This window comes from Tursiops truncatus, chromosome 4 (genome assembly GCF_011762595.2).
Source record: "Tursiops truncatus isolate mTurTru1 chromosome 4, mTurTru1.mat.Y, whole genome shotgun sequence".
Classification (NCBI taxonomy): Eukaryota; Metazoa; Chordata; class Mammalia; order Artiodactyla; family Delphinidae; genus Tursiops; species Tursiops truncatus.
Window position 1 is genome coordinate 32151530 of NC_047037.1, and position 26448 is coordinate 32177977.

General features: G+C 53.9%; 1 protein-coding gene across 3 annotated transcripts in view; it reads left to right on the forward strand.

Annotated features, from left to right (window-relative positions):
* The window catches only part of KY (kyphoscoliosis peptidase), a 49256-nt gene extending 25540 nt beyond the window's left edge, over positions 1-23716 (forward strand). For all 3 annotated transcript variants that reach the window (XM_033856338.2, XM_033856339.2, XM_033856341.2), the window contains 5 exons: positions 1705-1813; positions 5329-5446; positions 13602-13790; positions 15101-15291; positions 19343-23716. In XM_033856338.2, the coding sequence (XP_033712229.1) occupies positions 1705-1813; positions 5329-5446; positions 13602-13790; positions 15101-15291; positions 19343-20238 (1503 nt within the window). In that variant the 3' untranslated portion in view covers positions 20239-23716. The remainder of the gene's footprint in view (positions 1-1704; positions 1814-5328; positions 5447-13601; positions 13791-15100; positions 15292-19342) is intronic.
* Positions 23717-26448: the final 2732 nt, after the last annotated feature.

The following is a 26448-nucleotide window of genomic DNA, read 5'->3' on the forward strand; positions in this document are numbered from 1 at the left end:
CCCTCCTCCCAGCCCCTGGTAACCTCTAATTTATTTACTGTCTCTCTGAATTTGTCTAGTCTAGGTATTTCATATAAGTAAGAATCATACACTGTGTCTTTTGTGTCTGACTTGTTTCACTTAGCACTGTGTTTTCAAGGTTCATCCATGTTGTAACATGTCTGAGAACTTCATTACTTTTAATGGATGAGTAATATTTCATTGCATGGATATACCACATTTTGTTTATCCATTCATCTGTGATGGGCACTTGCATTGTTTCTACCTTTTGGCTATTGTGAATATTGCCCCATGAACATTGGTGAACATGTATCTGAGTATCTGTCTGCAGTTCTTTTTGTATATACACCTAGGAGTGGAATTGCTGGGTCATATGGTAATTCCACGTTGAAATTTTTGAGGAACTGACAAATTGTTTCCCACAGCAGCTGCACCGTTTTACATTCCCATCAGCAACGTACAAGGGTTCTAATTTCTTCAAATTTTTGCCAATTTTTTTATGATTGCCTTTTTTTTTTTTTTTTACTATAGCCATCCTAGTGGGTATGGAGTAGTATTTCATTGTGGTTTTGATTTGCATTTCCCTAGTGACTAATGACATTGAGCATCTTTTCATGTGTCTATTGGCCATTTATATATTTTTGGAGAAATGTATATTCAAGCCCATTTTAAAATTAGGTTGTCAATTTTGTTGTTGAATTATAAGGGTTCTTTATATATTCTGGATATTAAACCCTTATCAGGTATATGATTTGCAAATATTTTCTTCCATTCTATAAATTATCTTTTCACTTTCTTAATATTGTCCTTTGATGCACAGAAGATTTTTATTGTTATGAAGCCAAATTAATCTATTTTTTCTTTTATATCCTGTGCTTTTGGTATCATATCTAAGAATCCATTGCCAACTCCAAGGTCACCGCGATTTACCCCTGTGTTTTCTTCTAAGAGTTTTATGGTTTAAGTTCTTATATTTAGGTCATTGATTATTTTTGAGTTAATTTTTATATATGGTATGATGTAGGGGTCCAACTTCCTTCTTTTGCATATGGATATCCAGTTGTCAGGTACCATCTATTAAAGAGACTATTCTTTCCCCATTGAATGGACCTGGCACCCTGGTCAAAAGTCAATTAGCCATAGACGTATGAGTTTATTTCTAGACTCAATTCTGTTTCATTAGTCTATATAACCCTTATGTCGATATCACACTGTTGTGATTACTGTAACTTTAAGTAAGTTTGAAATCCAGAAATCTGTGTCCTCCAACTTTGTTCATCTTTTTTCAAAATGGTTTTGGCTATTCCAGGCCCCTTAGAATTCCATATGAATTTGAGGACTGGTTTTTTCGTTTTTGCAAAAAAGGCTGTTGGACTTTTATAGGGATTGTGCTAAATCTGTCGATTGCTTTGGGTAGTGTTGACCATGACTAGGGGCTGCTACAGCGCCCGGATGGCCACTTGACTGGCCCCAGGAGCTGCTGCAAAGAGATGTGATGGCTCTAGGGCCAGTGGTTCAGCTGGTCAGCACTTCCCACTGTGTCCAGACCGCATCAAGGTTGCCCTAAGCCCAGTCTTTGAGCCTCTGGGCCTCTCCTCCTTCTCTGCCCAGAGGAAGGGCAGTGCTGGCTGCAGGTGGCAAGGCACCGGGCTCCTCACAGCCCTTGTCTGGGCCCTGACGTAGCACACTCCTCCCACTTCCCAGGTGACAGTCAAGAGCGGCCTGGACGCGCTGGTGAGCGACCTGCTCCAGGAGGCCCACAGTGACCTGGAGAGGGTCCGCGCCATCTGGATCTGGATCTGCCACCACATAGGTAGGCCTGCCGGTAGGGCCACTGGCTCTGGGACCCTGTTCCCAGAGGAACATCTCTGGGCTTGACTCCATCACCCATGTGTGTGGAGGAAGAGGGAAGGTGGAGGAGAGGGGCTCTCATATGGCTGGGTTCAATAACCAAGGTTAACTCACTGTGTGCTAGCAGTCTCCATGAAGGGTGCATGGGCAAGGATCCCACGTGGCCCTCTGCCCACAGCCAGAGCTGAGACCCCTCACCCAGCGGCAGCCTCCCCTCAGTCCTGCCTTCCTGGGCGACCTGCTCCACAGAGATGAGAACCCAGGGCAGAAGGTCATCTCCAAGAAGGAAGAGGCTGGGGATGAGCCATAGCTATTTGAAAAGTTGCTGTAACACCAGAGGTTTCTCAAAACACCCGGGAGTGGTGGGTGAGTGGGCACCCCTCTCCCGGCTGCCTGCTCCCACAGTGGGGGCCTCAGCTTCTGCTCTCAGCCCAGTCTCCAGGTTCTCAGAGCCACCCCAGGGGACCTGGGCCTGCGCAGCTGCCCACAGCTCTGCATGGGACACCCTTGAGAGTCTGACCAGCTCAAGCCAATCCCACAGGCGGTTGCTAAGGGGAAGCTGGATGCTGCACCCTGCAGTCCATGGAGGAGCTGGCTGGTGGGATGGACTTCTAGTGACTTCCCTGTGACATAGAGACCAGCAGGGCTTCCCTGACCTGCTGCCACTGGGCTTTCTCTTTGTCCTCCCAGAGCAGCAGTTAGGGATGCAGCTTAGAGGATGAACTCACCTGACACAGGTAGGGCATCTGCCATAGGACCTGAGGAGCCACTCCTCCAACTCCAGCCCTGGCACTCAGCCTGGGCTTTAAGGGGGCAGGATGGGAAACAGGACATCCGTCAGGACTTTGCTGCACCGCCCACACACACCCACACCCACACACACACATGCACACACACACACACATCCACACACACGCACACACACAAACCCCACACATGCACATCCCAAACACACGCACACACACCCACACACACGCACACCCACGCGCACACACCACACACACAAAACACCCCACCCCACATGCACACGTGCACGCACACACACACACATACATCCCCCCACACACCCCACCCCCACACACATGCACGCACACAAACCCCACACATGCATACTCCAAACACGTGTGCACACACACACCACACACACCCCTGCACACCCACACATGCACACACACAGACAAACCACCCCACCCCCCACACACACATGCACACGCACACACACCCACACACACACACATACAACCCCACACACACACACATCCCCACACACACCACACACAAACACACACCACACACATGCACCACACACACCACACACACTCACACACAGCCCACCCCACCCCCAACATGCACGCACACAAACACACACACACACACCCAAAACACCCACACCGCCCCACAACCACACACACACACACGTGCACACATACACCCCACACACATGCACACACACACAAACACACACACACAAACCACCCCACCCCACACGCACACAAACCACCCCACCCCACACGCACACATGCACGCACACACACACACACCCCACAGCCCACCCCACTCCACAGATGCACACACACAACACACACACACCAAAAACACACACACACCCACAACTACACACACACACACCACACGCACAAACCACCCCACCCCACATGCACACATGCACGCACACACACACACACACCCCACACACACACAGCCCACCTCACCCCACAGATGCACACGCACACACACACACCAAAAACACACACGACCACACACACACACAAGCGTACACACACAAACCACCCCACCCCACACGCACACACACACACCAAAAGCATGCACACCCACCCACAACCACACACACACACACACCACACACATATGCACACACACAAACCACCCCACCCCACACGCACACACCCAAAACACGCACACCCACCCACAACACCCACACACACACACCCCACACACAAGCACACACACCCCACCCCACCCCCTACACACACACACACACACACACCCTACGCACACACGCAAACCCACACACAGCCCACCCCACCCCACAGATGCACACGCACACACACACACCAAAAACATGCACACCCACCCACAACACCCCCACACACACACCCCCCACATGCACACACCAAATACACGCACCCACACACATACACACACGCACACACCCCACCCCACCCCACACACACCCACACACAGCCCACCCCACCCCACAGACGCACGTGCACAAACACACACACACACCAAAAACACGCACATCCACCCACAAACACCAAACACACACGCGCACACACACACACAAACCACCCCACTCCACACGCACACACCAAAAACACGCACACCCACCCACAACCCCCCCACACACGCACACACCCCACCCCACCCCGCACACACATGCACACACACACACCACACATGCACTCGCACAAACACACACATCAAAAACACGCACACCCACACACACACATACACAGACCCCCCCACACACACACACACCCCACACAACCCAACCCACCCCCACACACGCGCACACACACACACCGCAATCACACACACACCCACACAGGCATACACACACCCCACACATGCACACACGGACACACACCCGCACACACCCCACCCACGCCACACACACATGTGCACACACACGCACACACATGTACACACATGTGCACACACACGCACAACCCACCCCAGCACACACACACACGCACAACCCACCCCAGCACACACACACACGCACACACACACCACACACACACGCGCACACACAGCCCACACACACACCACACCACCAGCCCCACACACACATGCACACAGACACGTGCGCATGCACACACACACGCACACACATACACATACCACCACCACACACACACACACCACCCCCCAGCCCCCCCCCAACACACACACACCTCCTTTGTGCCCTCAAAGGCCACAGGCTCAGGTCCTCCCCCATGCCTTAAGCTCTACTGTTACTGAAGTGACAGTCTGTCTTCTCTGTTTGGGACAAGTTTTAATAGTAACTCAGTTCGCCCCCTGCAGGTCAGTGTGAGGCTTTGGCCTTGGGGGCTGCCGCAGGGATGGGTGAGCTGCCTCACTGGCCCCGCCTGCAGAGCTGTGTTGTGGTGGGGACACGCAGGCAAACCCCAGCCCAGTGCTGTCTTTGTCCCTCCCCTCCCAGCCGCTCCTACGAGGCCTAAGGAGCCAGTGGCCCCTCAGCCAATGCCTTGCTCTTCCTGCCCTCACCCACACAGAGGGGACATTTGCCAGATAGCACCTGGACTGGGGCCCTGTTCCCTTCAGTCCATAGCAGTTTCTCCCCGGCCTGAGGGAGGCCAGCCCAAGTGATGCTGGAAGTACAGTGGAGGGCAGGGGCAGCGCCACAGATTGTGGACCCCTCTCTTCTCTGCACCAGCCGGGTCGTCTCCAGGGACCTGGTTCCTCACGGCCTCCTCCTCTGCCCTCCAGAGTATGACATCGAGGCCGCCCAGGAGAAGGACCGCCAGGCCTTCAAACCCACCACCATCCTGCAGACCCAGAAGACCAACTGTGATGGCTACGCTGGGCTCTTCGAGAGAATGTGCAGGTACAGAGGTATCCCGGGCTGACCACCCTGACCCTCCCCCTGCCAAGTGCCCTGCGCCTTCACCCACGTGCCAGGCCTGAAACCCGAGTTTGCAAACTCTGCTCTGAATCCAAGTGAGTCCTGAAAAGGTCAATTTCTCCCTTTTTAACACCAGCGTAATTGACTTTGTACCATCTGTCGGGCTTCGGGATACATTAACATAATGGCAGATGAATGCACAGAGATAATTTGGTTATAAAAGGCCCTTTTTCCACCTTCTCCCATCTCTGTGCAGCTGAAGGTTAGAAGAATGGCAGATCTGGGAACGCAAGGACAGTGACTGCGGGCGCCAAGAGGACTGTGAAAGGCTGTCCTCAGGGCTGGCACAGGGGCCCTCTTGGGGCAAACAAAAGCTCCACCCTCGAAAAGATTTGTCAGTTGGAAAAGCTGAATAACTAGGAAGCAGCTTGTCTCTTGGAGCCTTTGGGCTCCGTTTCCATTGCTCCGGGAGCGAGCACCTGGCCAGGTTGCCCAGGTGGGTGAGAGCAGGCGAGTGGCTGCTCTCATTTGTGTTTGGAGACCTCACTGCGGGTTCTAGGTGACCTGGAGACAGACTCAAGGCTGGGGGAGCCCCGCCGACCTGCACAGCTTCCTGTGCCTGCTCTCTGAGGTCTGCCGTGTTCCCCAGGAAGCAGTCAGCCAGCCCTGGGGACCACTGAAAAGCCCATCCCCAGGGGTGTAGACAGACTGTGCCCACTGCCCCTGCAGCCCTCTGGGAGCCGGGGTTCTCAGGCACCCAGACATCAGCCAGCCAGGACTGCAGGGGGCAATTCATCAAACCAAGAGTAGCAACAGACACTTAAGAGTCCACGGGCGGGCGGGTGTGGTGTGTAGGTGCTGTACAGCGGCCACAGGATGTCCTGCTCCTGGGGGACACGCATCCCAGTCCCTGCCTGACCCCCAGTGGTCCAGCCTCCCGCACCCAGCAAGCGCAGACATGCTTCTCCACCCCTCCTGCTCACCGTTTGCTCTTAGAGGGGCCCACGGCGGGTCAGGGTGCAGAGGTGCAACCCATCTCCCAACCCCCACATTCCCACCCCACCCTAGACCCAGGCACCCCACATGCCTTTGGGCCTCTCCAGAAACCGGGGTCCTCACCGGCTCCCTGCCCAGGCTCCGAGGCCCTGGGTTCCTGAACCAGACTAAAGGCTTACGCTGCCCCATGATGTCCTCCCAACTGCAGCCTCATCTCCCTCCTGGCCTTGCCGCCTCCGCCGCTCCCCCCACTTCCAGCTCCTCAGGCCCTTTCTGCTCTCCTCTCCCTAATGCTCTTTGGGCCCCGCTGCAGGATGGCCCCCCTCCCCCTCCCGGGGTGCCGTCAGCACACCTGTACACCAGCTCAGGTCTTGCTTAGGCTTTTCTTTAACTCACTTCTGTAAATTAAAATAAAACTTAACTATAGATTTATAAAGTGCATAGAAGCAAAAAGAAGAAAATTAAGTTACCCGAATCCTACCACTTAGAGATGACACTTGACATTTTGTCATATTCCTTTCTGGACTTTGTTCTATCATGTAGGCTTTGCCTGTGCTCATTTCTTCTTATAGGTCTTATAGGTCTTCTGTGTCTTCATATGTCTCCCCGGACCCTTTCTGCTTTCCCTGTGAATATACATCTCAGAATCCTACACATAGTAGGTCCTCAATGACAGGAAATGACAGGATATTCCTAGCAGACTTGTATGAAATGGACCTTCTTCTCTTTTTAAATAATGGAATAGCCCTCCCTCTGTGTTCAGCTCTATTTGTGCCTAGCACCTTTCAGCATTTTCATCTCAATTTGCAAATTTGAAAACACTCAGGGTTTTAAGTCATAGAACATATCCTTATTTATCCAGTAGAAGCCTTCTTAGCATGGTATGGAAGGAGTATCAGATTTATAGCAGAAAGACTTCCAGGCCTCAGTTAGTTTACCAGTCCTTGATTTCCAGTCCTTAATGTACCACTTATTAGTTTTGTTCCTTTTGGAAGGCACTAAGCCTCTGGGAGCCTCAGTTTTCTTACCTGTACACTGCGGACTTTATTGCCTACTGGCAGGACTGCAGGACTAAATGAGAACATGCAGTTTGCAGTTTGCTAACCTGACTTGGGGCTTGTTGTTTTTTTTAATCCTCCCTGTCTTCCCACAGTACTGGAGTATCTTTGCTCTGTAGAACTTTCCTACAGACCCACATAGACTCACATAGGCTCAGAAAATTGACATTGGCCTTGAGTGGAACTGTCAGCTCTTTTGGCCTGGTCCAGATGCTTAACAACGGCCGTATTCTGGCCTGAAGCTGATCATTAAAACACATCCCAACGTTTTGCATCATTTAAAGCTAGGTTCCAACCTGGCAGTTACCATGTGAAATACTCTCTGCATTGCCTGGGACATTTAACAATAGCTCACAGTTCGCTGAATTCCTTTAACTTTGGCTTTAAAGTTCGGTAACCTTGTCCATGCATCCTTCCTAAGTCCCCTTACCTTTAAAATAACTGCTGAAGGTTTGGTAAATTCATTACCGGACTCCTTAATAACTGAAGACGTGTAATCCACACTTGCTGGTTTACCCCTGCTTAGTTGTCAAGGTGGCCTCTTAGCAAGAGTTGTATCCACACGGCTGTCATTACTTCTGCCAGTCCATTTCACCTCCCTGCGGTGGCCTCATTAAAGACTGATATAATAAAGTAATTTGGTGGGGAATTCAGATATTTTTGCAATGTCATTCATTTCTTCATCGTCTTTCCCAAGTAACCAATATACCTTTTTTGTTAGCACTGTTGCTTGTAACTGCTGGACCAGTTTCTTTCTGACCTTCTCTCGTCCAGCATTGATGTCTCTCCTTTTGCCTCAGTTCCCCGACAGCCTTCGTGAATTTTGCTTCATTTCCTTGCAAGGGTCAAGCTTAATTCCCCAGAATTCTGCCGCTAAGTCAGCCTCCAGTGCAATGTCTCCCCGTTATCACCGCGCTGGCACCACCAGCTAGCAGATTTTCCGGGGACTTCTGATAAGGCCGGGAGCTTATTGCCAGTTTGAGACTTTGGTGGTGAGGAGGCTCGTTGTCACCAATCAGATGTCGGTGCGTTTTCCATGCATCCTTCAGCTGTCACAGTGGCGTGCTGCTGCGTGCCCCAGACCATCCCAGAACATCACATGGTTCCAAAGGCCCAGAAGCCTGGATACATTAAATAACCTTAAATGATCCTCACCATATACGGCCTCTGAAAGGGGCATCTAAACTCTCCCATCCTTATAGACACACCAAAGGAGAGTGCTCACGAAGATGAAATACATCACTATAGCAAACCAGCCTTTAATTTCACTCTGTATACCACCCAGAAGTTTATAGATTAAAACAAATCTCGGTGTACAAAAGGGCTGGTGCAATTACAGAGCCTACTGAACTGTGCATCAGGAAAAACGAGTCCTGGCGCTGCTTTGGCCCCTGGACTACTGAGTGTCCCCAGGCAAGTCAGCCTCCCTCTCTGAACTGCCAACTCCTCACTTGTCAGAGAGGAGCCACTGAAGTCAACCTCAAAAGGCTCTAAACAGGGCTTTGGAGTGAAAATTATTACCATGATTACAGTTACTGACCTTGCTGTAAGGGTGGTGGTATAAGAAAAGGGTAAGGGGACCGACCATATAGCAGAAATATGAAGACACTGTCAAATTTACAAGAAATCAACTACATAAATTGTGAAACATAAATCATGGTTATTCATGTCCTGCTGTAGTATAGAAATCACAATTTTTTTGCCAGTTTAGAATTTACCTTTTTTTGGATTTATATAATATACCTTTTTTAGTTTTTATTGAAAAACATTGATTTGAAATGTTGGGTTAGTTTCAGGTGTACAGCAAAGTGATTCAGTTATACATACATATATATATCCTTTTACATTCTCTTCCATTATTGGTTATTTCAAGATATTGAGTATAGTTCCCTGTGCTATACAGTAGGACCTTGTTGGTTATCTGTTTTATATATAGTAGAGTGTATATTTTAATCCCAAACTCCCAATTTATCCCTCCCCCACCTTCCCTTTGGTAACCATAAATTTGTTTTCTACGACCTTCTTGAGGACCATTTCAGAAACAGCAAGGCCCTAAAAATTCTAATTCACACATTTGCCCAGTTAAACTGGCCCTTGGGCTTAACATTAACGAAACCATGTTTCCTAATTTTACTATTAGAAATCACAATGTTTTCATCAAGATGGGAAAAAAGAGCATGGCTCACTGCCTCTCCTATAGCCTTCCCACCCTCCCTGTTTTTTTCTATGTGGCTCAGACATCCTGGGAGAAGTGGTCCGAGGTGAGGAGGCCCACTATGGTCAGGGGCTGATATGTGCAGGGTACAGCGCCCACCCCAGGCCGCTTAGCCACCCTGCTGCCGAGGCCCGGATCGTCTCTGTTTAAAATGAGTCACAGTCTGGATCCATCGCCTCCTCAGTAAAACCACTGGTGTTGGGATTTTCAAAACTGTCAAAAGTAAAAACCAAGATTCTGCAGCCCGAGGTTATTAGATATGTCTCCCTGGCTGATATCTGGGGCTCTAGGATGGCTGGTTGGGGTTCTTTGAGAGGCGGAAACGTTTCTCGTCCTCCGCTTATTCAGTGCTCTCCCCGAGCTTTCCAGCAAATTCCTGCTCCTTTGGGTTCCCTGAAAGGGCCGTGCTTATCACTAGCATTTTCGTGACGGTTCACATATCTGCCCCCTTCCGACTATGAGCACATCTAGGGTGGCCAGTGACCTTTATGTTTAGAATATTACAACTTATTATGTTATGCTATTTATTACATTTTGAAATGATATATGTGATATTATCCCCTGGTGCCTGCTCCTGGTACAGTGCTTTGCAGTGTATACCGTTGGTGATCTTTTGATGACCTGAGATGGTGGTGGGTCATCTGTCTAGCAACCAGCAGCTAGAATTACTAGGTCCACACCCTCGCATGAGAGTTATGGATTATTAACAATAATGCTTTACATTATGACTTCTTTGTCCAATTCATCTAGCACATGGCTGCCAGGTAATAAAACGTCCTCATGTCATAGTCAAGCATGGCAGAAGCTTACAGCTGAGGGGGTTTTTTCATCTTTACTCTGCCCTAGGCATTCCCCACGGCCCTCCCAGCTTCTCCTCAGCCTGTCAGAAGAGAATCAACCCCTAGAGATCATTTAATGCCAACCTTCTGTGTTGCCCACAGTGAGCCTGGCAAGGTCACACTGGGGTGAGCCCCGCCCTCCCGGCTCAGCCAAGTCACTGCCGCCTCCAGCCCGCCCCCGCCCCCAGCCCTCTGGGAGGACAGCTGGCCACTCGCTTCTCCCCCCTCCGGCCCTTTCCAGGCTTGGGGCGGGGTGTTCACTCTTATTCCCCTAGTTGGTGCTCAACTCTGACCTCCACTTCACACCCGTGGTGGGAGGATACCTCTGCCCGGGGACACGGCTTCTCCCAGGAGGACACTCCGGCAGAGCTCGAGTCAGCCATCTGCCCACATCAGCCCCAGCCCCATCTTTCTCACAGCATCTGGAGGCCGCAAGGGCGCTCAGCACCTCTCCTTGCCCCCTTGACTTCGCTCAGAGCTGAGCAGCCACCCTCCCAAGGCCCGCAGCTCCCCTCCCTTCCTGCAAAGCAGCCCCTTGTGTAAACACTGGTGTCCCAGTACTCCACACTCCTCCACGTCATCCTAGAAATTCATATGCACCGACGTTCTGGGCAAGAAAGGAAAATAACTCACTAAAAGTGTCGTTTTCAAGTAGTATTTATGGATTCTTTTCCAATTCGAAAAGTAACGCATAATCGTTATTGAAAATTTTAAAATTAAAGAGAAGCTTAAAGAAGAAAATTAAAATCACCCATAATCCCATCACTAAGAGACCAGATGACTTTTGGACTGTCTCTCTCACTCTGCCCTCCCCCATCTCTTGTTTTCCATGCATGCGCGCACGCACGCGTGCACACACACACACACACACACACCCCTTGTGCTGATGGCAGGGGTTTATAGGCTCTTGTCAGTTAACAGCGTGTCAGGAACATCTCCTACCTCGTTAAATGTTTTTCACAACATTCCTTCTCCTCGTCCACTCTCTGAGTATAGGGAGCCCTACCTCCTATGGAAGGCGCCCCATGCCTCCCACGTACCTCAGTCCCAGCCCTCTGGCCTGGCATGGGACCCTTGCCTCTCCCCTCTGCTGGCTGTTTCTTCTAAGACTATAAACTCACTCAGATCACACAGGCTGAGAACCCCCTGGGCCTCATCCCATTGCAGCTAAGTGAGGAGGGGGCTCTCCAGGCATGCTGCTGCACTTCCCTCCCCTGGGGTCCTGGGCCCACCCCTCCCAGGCCTCGAGCCTCTGGGCGGCCCTTCTGCTCCAGGGAGTCCGTGTTGGCTTTTACCAGCAGAATCCTGACATCCACGGGAATCTGGTTTCTCTCGTTCTCTGCTCCCGCCCCCCAAGGGGTCCCGAAATCCTCCCCACGGGCCTGGCTGGTCTGTTCCCATGGGATTTCTTAGGCAGCCTGGGAGGCCTGGACGTCCTTTTGGCAGGCAGAAGGGTGGGGGGCTGCAAAACTTCCCAGCCCATAAGGAGCCTCAGCAGAGCAGGCTTGTCCCCCGGCAGGAGAGGGGAGCTCAGGCCGCGTGGGCATGTGAGCGGCCCCCATGGCAAGGTGGAATCTGGTAATTTGCAGGCTCCATATTTTGCCTCACTAGGTCTTTCAACAAATGATATGTAAATAGAGATAAGTCGTATTTAATCCAATATTCTACTAATTGTTAATTAAATGGTCGTTTTTATACGGAAAATTTCCCCATTCCTATCCTGTGTGCATGGCCATTTCACCCCATTAGCCTGAGGCTCTATGGCCTCTTGTTCAGAGCAACTGAGACTGCAGACCTGCTCCCGGAGGGACCCCAGCTGCCCGAGGCTGCTTCCCTGATTCAGGCCGGGCCTACACCCGGAGCACAGCCCCGGTTCGTGCAAGGGGAGGGCAGAGTCAGCGGGCAGCTCGTGCTGAGCCCCATCCGATGGGCCATCACGAACATCCTGGATATCACGGGTTTGGGCGTTGATTACACCAACCTTCCACAGTGAAAGGAAAGTGTCCTGAAGAAGGAGCACCTTGTTCTAGTTCACACAGAGGCCCCAGAAGGGCTGGCACTAGGGGTCCCCTGCACCAGAAGAGCTGCCATGTGGGGGCAGGGCTGCTGAAGGAGAGGACCAGCTGGCCATGGCAAGACTCTCGGGGTGCTTGCCGTGGCCGTGCGGTGCTGCCCACAGCCCAGGTCTGGGCCTCAGTGTTCCAGCTGCAAGTGCCCAGATTAGAGCTTGCCATTTGGTCCCCAGAGGTGACCAGCGCCCATCGCCCCACCGTCCAGGCCAGCTTGGTTGTGAGCAGTGAGGGAACACACTGTCAAGGGGGTCTTGATAAAAGCTCGAGCTGACCGCTCAGCATTTCCACTCCCGAAGTAACAGCTACAGGGGACTCTGAAACCGTGGCCAGGGCGATCAGTCGGCAAATGGCCTTAATGCACCGTGGTGGCCCTGGCAGTGGGCCAGTCCTCCCCAGGTCAAGATGGGGACCCCAGCTGGCCTGCCCCAGGGGTCCCCGCACAGGTGTCCGCGGGCGGGACGTGGCGGTGGAGGTGAGCTCAGCTTTCTCCCTAACCCTCGCGTGCAGCACCCTGCCTGACGCCCCACCCGTGGCACCTCAACCCAACTCCCCAGCCACGTGAATCGAGTCGAGAGCATTGGCATGCCCCTGGTTTCCGTGTCCGCCAGGCGCCCCTCACCATTGCACCACTGTCCTCCTGCGGCTACCGGCGGAGCCCTCAGGCAGGCTCTGGGGAGAGACATTCCCAAGTGCTCTGTAGAGGCTGGAGGGGGAGCAGACAGCGGGGACCGCAGCCAGGCTGTGCCAGAGGGACCAGCCAGCCCTGTGTCCCCCTGTCCTCCGGCTCTGCAGACAAAAGTCTGTGTGTGTGTGACTGGGCGAGAGTCAGGGAAGAGGAGAGGCCCGGAGGGACTTCCGGACAGCAAATGCACCTAAGGCTTGGGGCCACAGACAGACAGACTTGTGCTGGACGCAGCCCCAGCAGGAGCCGCCTCTCAGAGCCCTGTCCCGCCCCAGGATCGCTGGCGTGCAGTGCATGACGGTGCCTGGCTACTCCAAGGGCTTTGGCTACCAGCCGGGGCAGAGCTTCTCCGGGGAGTTTGACCACGCCTGGAACGCCGTGTTCCTGGAGGGGAGATGGCACCTGGTGGACAGCACCTGGGGCAGCGGCCTGGTGGATTCCACCACCTCCAAATTCACCTTCCTGTAAGTACCTCGGTTCTGCGGGGTGCCTGGTGGGTGGAGATGGAGGAGGAAGCAGGTGGAGAAGGCTGGATGGAAGGGGAAGGAGGGCTGGGGGGCCTCCTCCGTGTGCTGCTGGCCGCTCCCACCCTTCCTCTGGTGGAGGGAGTGAGCTAGCTCCAGGCCAAGATAAGGGCCCAGGCCTTCCTGTCACCTCACTCTCCACTGTCTAAATCCCCCCTCTGTCTCCCCAGCGCTCCCTCCACCCAAGTACCAAAAGCACAGTGTTTGCCCACAGGCCAAGTGCAAGGCAAGGCCGGGCTGAGAAGCTTCTCTAAGTGTCTGTAGGTTCCCCTCAGGCCTTTGGCCACTGACCGTGTTACAGTTGCCAGAGTTGTCTCCTACTGCTTCTCGCAGACACCGAGCTTCCTCCTCCTGCTCTCTGGGCTGAATGCAGCTGAATCCCACCTCTGAGAAGGGGGGTCTGGTGTGCGGGACGGGGTGCTGGGGTGTGCAGGTTCCCGGTGGCCACAGCGGGGGCTGGAGCGCACCTGTCTGCTGAGGCTCCAGCCTTAAGCTAAGGCCCTGACATTCGTGCTGGATCTTGATGGCCGTCAGCAGCTCAGATGCCTTTTCATCCAGAGAAATGAGAGCACGGCCCCATTTGTGCAGCTAAAATCCTGGTGGTCCTGCACGCGGGGCCGCTACAAGTGCGTGCACGGAGCCCGTACATGCAGGACGTGTTCACTCACACCCCTGCTTTGCTGCCTCAGCTCTGGGCGCTGCTCACTGAAGGCTCGCCCATGTCGGATGAGTCCCCCGTTCTTCTCCTGATCTGCATCACTGACCAGAGAGCCGTGTCTAGGCAGCCCCAGGGACCACATCAGGGCCTCCCACCTGCACAGCTACTCCCATCAGGTCACCATGTGGACGGAGCCGGTGCACCAGGCTTTCCCTCCCTGCCCTCCCTCCACTCCACTGGCACCTGGTCTGCGGGTCACGGCTTTGCTCCCTTCAAATCTCTTTGGCTTTGAGAGCAGGGGCAGCCCATTCCCTGCCTGGTCACAGCCCCTCCTGGGTGGTGGCCTTCTCTTAAAAGGGGCCTCAGATCCTGTCTCACCTCCTATTCATGGAAGCGGCCACTGAGGGGGCATCTGCAGCGCCCACGTTAGGGTCGGAAATGGTGCCTCTTCCCACTGGGTAGTGGCTTGGACCCCCCCTAGGATACGTTAGCCCAAAGAAGGCCCCAAAGTCCCCCTGTGGGCCCCCCTGCACCTCTGCACAGCCGGGGCCTGCTCCCCCCACATGACTACTGACCTGCTTTCCTCCTCCAGCTACAATGAATTCTACTTCCTCACCCACCCTGCACTGTTCATCGAGGACCATTTCCCGGACAACAAGAACTGGCAGCTGCTCAAGCCTCCTCAATCTCTGAGGCAGTTTGAGAATAACATGTATCACAAGAGTGAGTTCTACAACAAGGGGATGCTGAGCGCCCACCCGCAGACCTCCGTCATCAAAACAGGTAACCCGGGCCCGTGGGGCTGCCCTGCCAGGGCCCAGCTCACTGGACGCTGTATATGGGGGCTGTGCAGGGGAGACAGAGGCAGCCTGGGCCGTCAGGCCATCAGGGCATGACGCAGCCTCAGGTCACATTTGCGGGGACAGAAGCCCCTCCCACCAGCATAAACCAAGACAGGGATGCGTAGGGGGTCCGAGGTTTCCCTGGCCTGAGGGCCGCGTTCTCAGCCCGGGGTCGGGGCACCAGGGCTGGTGGGCCCGAGCTGGGGGAGTCTCTCTCAGCTCACACAGCAGGGAAAGGACTGCCTCAGACCTGGCTACACCTGCCTCCCAGCTCAGGTGCCCGACAGATGCTCCTAAACTCCTGGCAGAGAACGTGTGTTGACCCGGCTGAGCCAGGGTCTGTGTGTCAGTGGCTTAAGCAGCTAGTGGGCGAGCGGCGGGCGTGTCCCAGGACAGAGCGCTGGGGGCTGTAGTAGGGAGGTAGCCACCGAGCTGGGTGCTGGGAGCTGGAGGAGAGCAAGCATCACGGGACATGGAAGGACGTGCTCCAGGAAGGACACAGCAAGGCCTCCAAGGTCTGAGCTCAAGCACCCCAGACGACGGCCGGGCTCCAGGGGCGCTGACTGGCCTCTCAGAGCTCCCCTCGCCGCCTGGATGCCGGCCGGCTCTGCCCGCTGCCCTGTTTCCTTCCCTCCTAAAGGCAGGACCAGCCTCTTCAGCCGACTTCCCCAGGGCTGGGCGTGCAGGACCCCCGGCCGAGCTGTCCCCAAGGCTGGCCTGGAGTGACCTTTGTTCCCCACCTCCCCACAGGGGCCACGGGCAGCCAGCTGTGTGTGTTTGGGAACTACAAGGCCTATGGGGGGGCTGGGCCCAGGGGTGCCCGAGCCACAGTCAGGGCTCAGCCCAGCAGGATCAGTGCACCCCCACACTTCCTCCAAGGACTGCCTACGGGCCCCATCTCTGCCCCCAGGGCCCTGTGTGCTCCCAGGAGAGAAGGCCTGAGCTCACCTGGTATGAGCACAGCGGGCTCTGTGGGAGGGTCTTCGGGGGACCCCCACCCCACACTCAGGAATATAGGGGCACCCACATTAGTCCCAGCTGACTTGTCCCTTCTACCTCACAACAGTCTCCTTAACTAGGCTGCTGAGCTTGGGAATACTTTTTCTAACACTACAAATACCTGGCAGCTCCCGCTGCTAAGATAACGTCGTGAAGCTGCCGTCTCAGGAGTGCGGCTCCTGAGAGCCGCACTATGTCAGTATGTCATAGTGCCGTATGTCAGATGGGGCCCTGCTCCAGCTGTCATGGGCCACGGGGCCACAGGGAGGAATGGGCCAGGTCACACCAGCGTCAAAACAGTGCCCCCAAGGGGTTTGCCTTTTCAAGAGACAGAGAAATGTAAACACTGGGTTTCTTAATATATAGTAAACCTAAAATGTGATTGCATATTCATGAAGCATATTTATAGAACATTTCTTTGCTGGAGCTAGTTTTCTTAAGATTGGGGATGGGAAGAAAGCTGAGAGGAAAACTGAGGTGGGCAAAAGGCAGGGAGGAGAGAGTGAGAGGAGGCAAAGGAGGGGTGAGAGGAAGAGGTGGTCACAGGCTCCAGCTTGGTCCCCAGGTGTCTCCAATCCTTGATTTCAAGTCTTCCCAGCCAGTCAACTTACCTTTGCCAAGAACGCCCTGGGCCAGGCGCCCCGGCCAGGCCTGGGACATGGCAGGAAAGGAGGCAGGTGGACCCTTCCCTGTGGCACCCTCAGGGAGGACAGACGGACGTTACCCATAACCAATTCATTAGTACAGTGCTAAGTTCCCTGGAGGAGATGCAGAGCCAGGAGAGAGGCTTCCAGGCAGCTCAGCCTCACCCCAGGACATCAGGAAAGCTTTCTTTGCAGTCAGAACGTTACACTGAGGTCTTATCCAGGTTTGGGGGACAACGGTATGGGGAAGAGCATGTGTGAGGGCCCTGGGACGTGAAGGGGTGTCCCCCGGGAGGATGTGAGGGAATACCGTGCGGGCCCGAAGACGGTCCTGACTCAGGCAAGGCAGGAGGGGACAGGCCTCTCCACTGGCCTCTGGTTTGATGGTGAAGTGAGCCCCAGAGTGACCGGGTGGATATTTTCAGGAGCCCTCGGGCTGCCATGTGGAGATGCTGGGAGTACTCCATGCATCAAAGGTGAATTGCACGGGGACCACACAACCAACTGTGGTGCAGGATGGAGCAGGACAGGGTCCATGAGCAGCTGAGGGCTGAGACAGCTTCTCCCCTCTGAGCTGGCTTAGATTAGGAAGTGAGGGGAGAGAAGGGATTCAACCGAGAGAGGTTGATAACAAGTTTGCTGTTCTTGGTCACTTTCCTTTGGAGGTCACCAGGTCCCATGGTGGCTGGTGGCAGTGGAGAAAGAGTGTAGACAAAGAAAATAGCACATAAGCACAAAGAATGCCACAATTAGTGTATGGGAAAGGGAAGGGATCAGGTGGTGGTCAGAGGGTGGAGAGAGGGCCAGGCTGGAGAAGGTGGTGGATGCAAGGCGAGGAGAGGACTTCAGGAGGGCATGGCCAGTGGCGCAGCTCATCCAAGAACACTTGAACACTTGGAGAATGGGAACGGAGGCCAGACTTCAGAGAGCTGACTGGGTGGAGGGGGACTGCCGTGGGCAGGTGTTTGGGAGAGTAAGGTAGGTGAGGAGTTGGCAGTACCTGGGAAGGCAGGGCAAGTCTTCCAGATGGAGGAGGTAGCACTGAATGCAGTCGCTGAGCACCCTGGAGTCGGGGACCTTGTGGCTGATTAGACAGGAAGTCTCAGGGACACTTGTCCTAGAGCCTGGGCATGGCTTTCTGCCTACCCAGCAAGAGCACTGGACCCCCGATTGGGGAAAGGCTACTAGGGAGCATGGATCAGACGTTAGTCTGTCTCCTTCCTTTGTGCTCATCCACGCACGGGACCGGGGAGGTAGCTGGGAGGAGCAGGAGATCAGCTTCTGAGAGGAAGGCAAGGCTCTCAGAGAAGCCCTCCCCCTCCCTGTGGCCCTGCGAAGCAGGGAGGGCCAGGTAGGGGTGTGCTGGTGGGCTGCAATAACCGGAGAACTCGGCCCCTCTCCCCGACAGCAATGACCAGGACAGAGGAAGACAGCACTGGAGGGCAAGGGGAGAGGCAAGGAGCGGGGAAGGTGGGTGCAGAAGACCCTCCCTTGCACTCACTGACCCCATTAGAGACATGTGGCCTGGGGTGGCAGGGGAGGCTCAGGGAGAGTGGGGGACACGCAAGGAAGCAGCCCTGCCCCTTGAGCACAGCCTCCAGGAGGGAAGCCATTCCAACCCGTTTGTAAGGTGATGTGTTGACATGACAGCTGTGATAAGGTAACGCCCAGATGCTGGAGGGAGCAGTGTGAAAGCAAGACTTGAGACTTGGAGGCTCTCCAACCAGGGTCTTGGGCCCTCCTTGTCCCTCGGCCCTCTCCCCTGCCCTAGAATCAGGTTAAGGCTCCGTGTAACACTCATCTGATACGATCAAATGGGCAAGGCGAGCACATACAGCTGGGGGCAGATTTTTTTCTTGAGACACCCTCCCACCCAGCTTGCAGCTCTCAAAGAGAGCCACCTAGAGGGGGTAGGGGCGCCCTTCCAGAGGTGTGCTGCTTCTGGCTTATATCATGTTCAGTGAGATCACACTGGTGACTTAAAACTATCATGGTTGGGCTTCCCTGGTGGCGCAGTGGTTGAGAGTCCGCCTGCCATTGCAGGGGACATGGGTTCCTGCCCCGGTCTGGGAAGATCCCACATGCCGCGGAGCGGCTGGGCCCGTGAGCCATGGCCGCTGAGCCTGGGCGTCCGGAGCCTGTGCTCTGCAACGGGAGAGGCCACAACAGTGAGAGGCCCGCGTACTGCAAAAAAAAAAAAACACTATCGTGGTGAAGGTATTTACACCATGGAAATGGGCAGACGCTATATGTCAGCGCTTTCCCCCCAGAGATCCCGTTGTTAAACATTTACCAGCACATCCGCACAGGCCAGACCCCTCTCACCTGACCCCGGCTCTCTCCCCACAGTGAACGGGAAGGTCACAGTCACCATCGAGAGCTGCGCCCCGACGCTGTTCATGTTCATGCTCAACGGCAAGCAGGAGCATGGACTGCTGAGCCTCAGGAAGAACGGGATGAAGCTGGACGTGTACCCTCCGACCGTGGGCACCCACAAGCTGCAGATCTTCGCCAAGGGCAACTCGGAGATCTACAGCTCGGTGCTGGAGTACACACTCAAGTGCCACTACGCAGACATCGACGTCCGGCTGCCCGCGGAGCTGCACCAGCCCGTGGGGCCCAGCTGGTTCTCGGAGCAGATGGGCATCACGAAGCCGTCCCACCCCGAGCCCGTCATCTACACCAGCGACGGGCGCTGCTCCATCAGCTTCGGCGTGGAGGAGGGCATCAGCGTCCTGGCATCACTGCACGGGGACGATGGCCCCGTCACCGAGGAGACACAGCGGCGCTACATCTTCCAGCTGCAGCGGGAGAAGCGGACGGAGCTGAAAGTCCAGTTGCCCCACGCCGGCAAGTTCGCGCTCAAGATCTTCGTCAAGAAGAGGCAGGAACCGGGCAACTACGTCTTCGTCTTCAATTACCTCCTGTGCTGCACCAACAGCAAGGTGAAGTGGCCCGTGTTCCCCGAGAGCTTCGGCAACTGGGGGCAGGACAATGAGCTACTGGAGCCCCTGTCGGGCGTGCTGCCCGCCAACCACAACGTCCCGTTCAAACTGAAGCTGCACGGTGTCGCCAAAGCCCTGGTGAAGGGGCAGGACACGTGGCCCCTGACCCTGAACCGCGAGGGCTACTGGGAGGGCAGCTGCAACACAGCCGGCTGCCAGGAGGTCTACGTCATGGTGCTGGAGAATGCCAACCACAACTTCTACTCCTACATCCTGAAATACAAGGTGAACGCCCAGTGAGGGCTGGGGCCCCGCCACCCCTGCTCTGGGCAGTGCAGAGAGCCCCAGACACCCCTGAGTCTGCATGGAATCCCTTCTAGGCCTCTGCCTCAGTCTCGCTGCTCTGTCGCGGGAGCTGTGACGTTTGTGTTCTGGTGGCCGAGGGGACAGAGGCAAAGGCCCTTTAGAAGACAAAGGTGCTATGTAAATCTAAAGTATTGTAAACTGTACACCACTGCCCAGACGCCCCCTTCTCGTGCTGATGCTGTCGTTGTTATCTGGCTGGTGTGGGAAAGCAGGGATGCTGCCCGGGCCGAAAGCTTTTCCCATGATGGGGAGAGAGAAGAGGGTGTACTCTACGAGGCTGAATCATCCTGAATCCTAGAGCCCCTTTCAAGGAGCATCACAGTGTTTCTCACCAACTCCTGGACCCCAGGGGAGGCTGGACTGTCATCTTTTTCCCAGACCTGACCACCTTCCGCATTCCCGATGCCACTTGTTGTTCCAGGGTCCGAGAAGGAAGGTGTGGAGAGGAAACTAACTGCCCCCCAGATGACTAGGGGCTGAGGGCCTCCACAATCCCTGTGTGTGCTGGGAATGTGGCAACAGAAAAGTTATGGGAGACTCCAAGGCCAAGAGCAGCCGGTGCCCGCTCTTGGTGTCCTGGGCAGGGGCCAGGAGGTGCAGGGATACATGGCAGCCCTGCCACCTGAGTCTAAGGATGTAAGACCTCCGACTCTGCTCTCACAGGGAGTAATTCAGTCCACTCTGTCTAAGAGCAATTCACTCGGCCCCTCCAGGCCCTCTCAGCCCCCCCCCCCCGCACCCTTCACAGGAGGCCCCAGGAGGCTGCTGGGCCCTTGGGGAGCCCTGGAGATAACCCTAAATAAAGACTTTGGGTGAAGTAGTGAGAATGCCGCAGTGCCAAGGGGCCCCCACGATAACAGGGCCCTGCCAGCCCCAAGATCCCTACCACCAAAGCCACACCTGGGGGGACCTCGACCTGTCTTGGGAGCAGTTTCTGTGCTGAACGCTATCCTATGCTCCCTCCTCTCTTTCTCAGACAAGAGAGACCCCCCAGGGCCCGCCTTCCGTAGGGACAGTCCAGAGCCCCTTACTTGCTCAGGCCTGAGAAGCATTGCAGCCCAGCCGGCCCTTAGCAACACCTCGGGCCAACGTTGCCATGGCAACAGCAGAAAGGCTGGCTCCAGCAAGGGCAGCAGGAAGGGAAGGATGGAGAGGCCCCAAGAGGCCCTGTGTGGCCACTGCAGCACCATCCCAGCACATGGAGACACTGGAGGTGGTTCCGCCTGCCCTCCTGGCTTCTCCAGCTCTGCAGCCCCTGCCTATCAGTGCCTCAGCCCCTGAGAGCCAGCAGTGCCCAGCACTCTCCTCCCCACACTGTCGCTCCACATGCCCGGACTCAGCTACAGCCAGGGCCCCCGGGGATCCTCACAGCCTCCTGAGCCTTCATCCTCACATTTGTATATTCAACAAATGTTCGTGGAGCACTTAGTAAGCACCAGGTACGGCGTCGGTTGACCTTTCATGCTGGGGTTACAGAGGAAACCAAGGGGCCCTGCCCTTGCCATCCCAGAGCTCAGGGTGGGTGGCAGCAGCCTCTCTTGCCCAGGCCTGTTTCAAGTTCCAGGCTCCTAACACTTCAGTCCATTATCCCCCTAGGATCTCTGCCCCGAAAACCCCCACTGTCACCCAGTATGGACCCGGCCCAGAGACATGTCACTACGGGGTGCCCATCCTCCACCAGGCGGGGGGCCCTGGAACTCAAGGGCAGTACACCGTGGAGGGCCAAGCTGCCCTGGCCTGTGTCCAGCCATCCTCTGATAGGCTCTGCCACCCAGGCATTCAGCACCGTGTCACTCATGTCTGGAAAATGCACAAAGGCCGCAGACGCAGAACCGTTGTGCACCACAACAGGGAAACAAGGGGAGTTCCTACACCCTGAAAACAGCCTTTTCTCACCCCTTTGATTTTATGGGCTGAAAGAAATGTGCTGTGTTTCATCAAAATAATAAGTGCCTTCTATGACTCATGTCACTCCCTGGACCCAGAGCTGGCTGCTAGTCCTGCCGGGAACAGCATGCATCCTTTACAAAACAATACAATTAATCTATACATTCTAGAGCACACAAAGGATGCCACCCAGAAAAATAAGAGCTGTCCCTAGACGGAGACGGAGGCCCAGCCTCTCAAAGCGCTGGGGAGCATCAGCGGCCCTCCCTGCTCATTTCAACAGGCGCCCCCGCCCCTTGTAAAGACAGCTGTAGGCACAGTCAGACGACACGTGCATTTCTTCCCACTAAAGTAAAAATACATGAAATGAAATCCAATCTTCATGAATTTTTACACGCACGCTGCTCAGGGTAGAATTCGGGGTTGCATTTCGAAGTCTTTTATTCAAATCCCTATCTTTGTTTCCCGGTCGAGGCGTTCCAGCGGCCAGCGGAATGGCACGGGCGCCCCCTGGTGCCCGATGTGCGGAGCTGCGGGCGCTGCAAATCCCCTTGAGGCTGAATCTATCACCGGGGTTTTTACACAGAATTTGAAAAATGCAGCTGAGATGTTTATGTTAAATTCACTGAGTGCTTTCTCGTGGCTTCTCAGCGCTTCCTCGTGTACACATGGAGCACGTCGTTGCCACGCACAAGTAGTGAGGCGAGACTGGGGCCCTTCCTGGCATGGTGAGACGACGTGAATGTAATAGGATTGGGGAGTATTTTGCCCGGAAATCCCTTCCCGTAGGAGTGGATGGAACAGTTTGACCACACTCATTCCTGCGCCAGTGAAGGACTGGAACTGATCGAACTCAGAGAGCTTTTGCTGCAAGTCTCCAGAAGGGCATGGAGGATCGTGGAGGGTGGGGGGAGTAGGATGGGGCAAATGGGCTACAAACACAACCGCAATTAACTTCTTTTCAGCTTGTTTCGGAAGCGCCACCAGCACAGCTGGACTCCGTTTTCAATCTGATTGTGATCATTGTGTGTTCCCCATATGTTACATTGTCCCACCAGGGCGAACCCCTCACAGCCTGCTGAGATTAAAAGGAAATAAATAGATTAACTGAAGCATGAAAGATTTAGGCTAGACATAAAGTATTTCCTGTTGTTAAGCAGGAGGGACAAGTTGCCAAGAAAGTTTGTGAAATCCTCTTCTTAAAGGACGGGAAAAATAGAAAAGTTTTCCCAGTGGTCTGGGGTCTTTGATGCCACACTAACCGGAAGGACTAGGTTCTTTCCAAACCAGTTTAATTCTTGAAATACGCTCGATCACCCACAGCAAACAGGGGACCAGAATGGTATGGTCGCGTCCTTTGCTGTCGGCTAAGCATTCAGAGGTTGTCGGCATCTGTGTCCCCGTCAGTTTATCTGAGGTCGATCATTTCTTTTCATTTGGATGAGTAGTTGGAGCTCTGAAGAGGTGATTAGTTTTCATAACGTGTGCATTGAGTTGTGTGGGCCACTGGCTGTTGAGTATGCTTTCCCCCACATTGTTGCTCGTGTTGTTTTTCAATAAAATTTATATTCATTTTTATCCAACAATGTAATTATCGATCCATGCTTATCACTGTTCTCACAAGGGGGGTAAAGAACAGGAAAAAACACTTTGATGTTCAAAGGGAACGCTAGGAAAAAAAATCAATGTCCCAGATATTTGAATGTGATGGTGAGATGCAAATAGAATGTCAGGCAAATAGCTATTTCACATTAAAGCAAACATAATTAGGTTAGCTCCAGCCCCTCTCCAGCACACGTGCCTTTGAAGAACATAAAGGCAGTGTTCGTTTCATTGAATCTTGTTTAACTTGAAATTTTTTAATTCGATCCTAATTTCTGTTTTTAGTGGGAGAAAAAAAAATGTTCCAAAAATGCCTATCAGCCTACTTTTTGTTGTCGTTGTGAATATATATAAATATATATTCCTTGATGTACGTATACTTGCAGAAACTTTCCAGCAGGTTATCGAAACAGATTATTCATAAATTAGACATTTAGGGAAATATAGAAAATGAAAATCTAGACACCTCTAAGAAGCTGCCGTAACCATGGAGACCATTCTCATAGCTGTCATGTGAAGGACAAAAAGAATTTGTGTTCCCAAATCTGGCCTTGTCACGCCCCTCACTGCTAGACCCACAAACACAAGCCCCAGCACGCTTCTCCTTACGAAGGAGGCCCACGGGTGATCTTTAACAGCATGATAAGGGAAAGTCAGAAGACACACTTTCCGCAAAATAGAAGGGGGGACTCTCAAATTCTTAGACCAGTTTGAAAATGTCAGCCCCGAGGCTGCAGTGGATGACCTCTAAAATCCCTTCCAGTCCAGAGAGTTTGTGATGCTGTGTCTCCGTGAACAGATGCTGGCAGGCGGTAGGCCTGGGATTGTCAGTGACGGAACATCTGAAGGGCCCTGCTGGGTTAAGAGCCTGCCCTGCGGCCCCCAGCAGACTGCGCTGCTGGCTCCTCTCTTGCCTGAGGGACCAAAGGGGAAGCAACAGCCCCTGACAGGATCTCTGATTTTGTGAGCAGAACTAAAGAAAACTAAAAGTCAGGCGGCAACTGGGATGCCGTCTCTTGGAATGTCCCACCGGCATCCCTGAGTCAAAAGATACTGAACCAAAGTCACTTCTCTCCCCCAGATTACCTCCACCTCCTCCTGGACCCCCAACAAATGCATCCCCATCCCCTAAGTCAAACTCATGGTGGCCACTAGTAACCCCAGCATCCCCTTCAGTGAGGAAATCTGGTCCATTCTGCCGTGTTCCCTATTGGGAACCGTCCAACGCCGTGAGCGTTCCTTTGAGCAGCCTTTGCCGTAATTCAGGCCCTCCTCGTCTCCCGGTGACACTGTGTGCTGCTTCCTCTGACGACATGAACCTCCACCTGCCCTGTGACTCTCCATGCTTCCTCTTACTTGAGTACCAGGACTAGTGTGTTGGTTAAGACAAGGTGTCCATGAAAAGCTTCCAGAAGTTCGCCACCTCTGGAGAAGGCATAATTTGGTCAGGTGTTGGTGGAAAATGTAGGTCCTCAAACAAAACCTGGTTTTAATAGGGAGGCAGGTAAAATCCGAGTCTCCTCCTTTTCCTGGACTCTGAAGAGGCAAGGTGCTGAGGACGTCTCTAGGAGACAGTGTGGAGGATAGCTCTTAGCACCACAGCCAGGGGAGACCTCGGACAGGTGCAGCGGTGCTGGCTGCAGGTGGTCACCCTGCTGGTAAGGGTGATGGCAGAGGATGGTCAGGGACCCTCTGGCCATGAAGAGTCTTATGGAGTTGCCTTTCCTTCATCTAACGATGTTTCCTGCCCCAGCTTCTCCCCCAGGGCCCAGTCTGAAGGAGGCTCTATAACCTAAGCTTGGTGCTTCCGTTCAGGAACACAAATACCCTTGGAGGCACCTGCCGGTCCCACCCAAACAAGCCCAGCGAATAAACCTTCCTACAGGAAAGCTTCTAAGACCCCAGGAAAACCTGTTACCTTAGGAAAGAGCTGCAAAAAGGGCACATTTTTGTTATTTAAGACCAAAAAGCATAAACATTTTTTACTGACAAAGTCTGAGTATTTTCAGGCCTATCTTCAGGAGGGAAGGTTGATGTCTCAGAAAACAATGGTCCAGTGAACACTCAGAGCTCCTGGTTCTTTGAGCATTACTGTCCCCAAGGCCGATCCTCTAAAGAGAAGCACCTACAGGATGAGACATAAAAGAGACAAAATGCCTCAAGGTCCTTGTGTATCCAGTGGCAAAGCTGAGTCACAAGGGTTTGAGAATGAGAAGGAAACCTGGACTTAAACCGGCTCTCCACATGTTTGGTCATTGCTGCCTGGAGCATTGGGTTAAGAAGGATTCTGAGGTCACATCGGGCTCAGTAGGAAAGAGTATTGTGATTAGCTAGTGATCCATAGACACTGGACTGAAGGGTGAGGTGCACCACGCATTTGCCAATTCTGACCGAAAGGCAACCAAACTCAAGCCAAGACCAAATGATACAGGAGATTATTCAGACCAGTGGGTGAGCGCTGGCTTCCCGGCAACTTTGCCCACGGACGGACAATCAGTCACCTCCCACCATAGACCCGAGGTTGTTGCTCTGGAGGCGTCCTGACCACCTCTGGGCTCCAGGAGGTCACCACCCAACCCACCCGCGTGGAGCACACACACGCACACAGACATGATGCTCCAGGAAGGAGGAAGCACCCCGAACTTGTGTGTTATT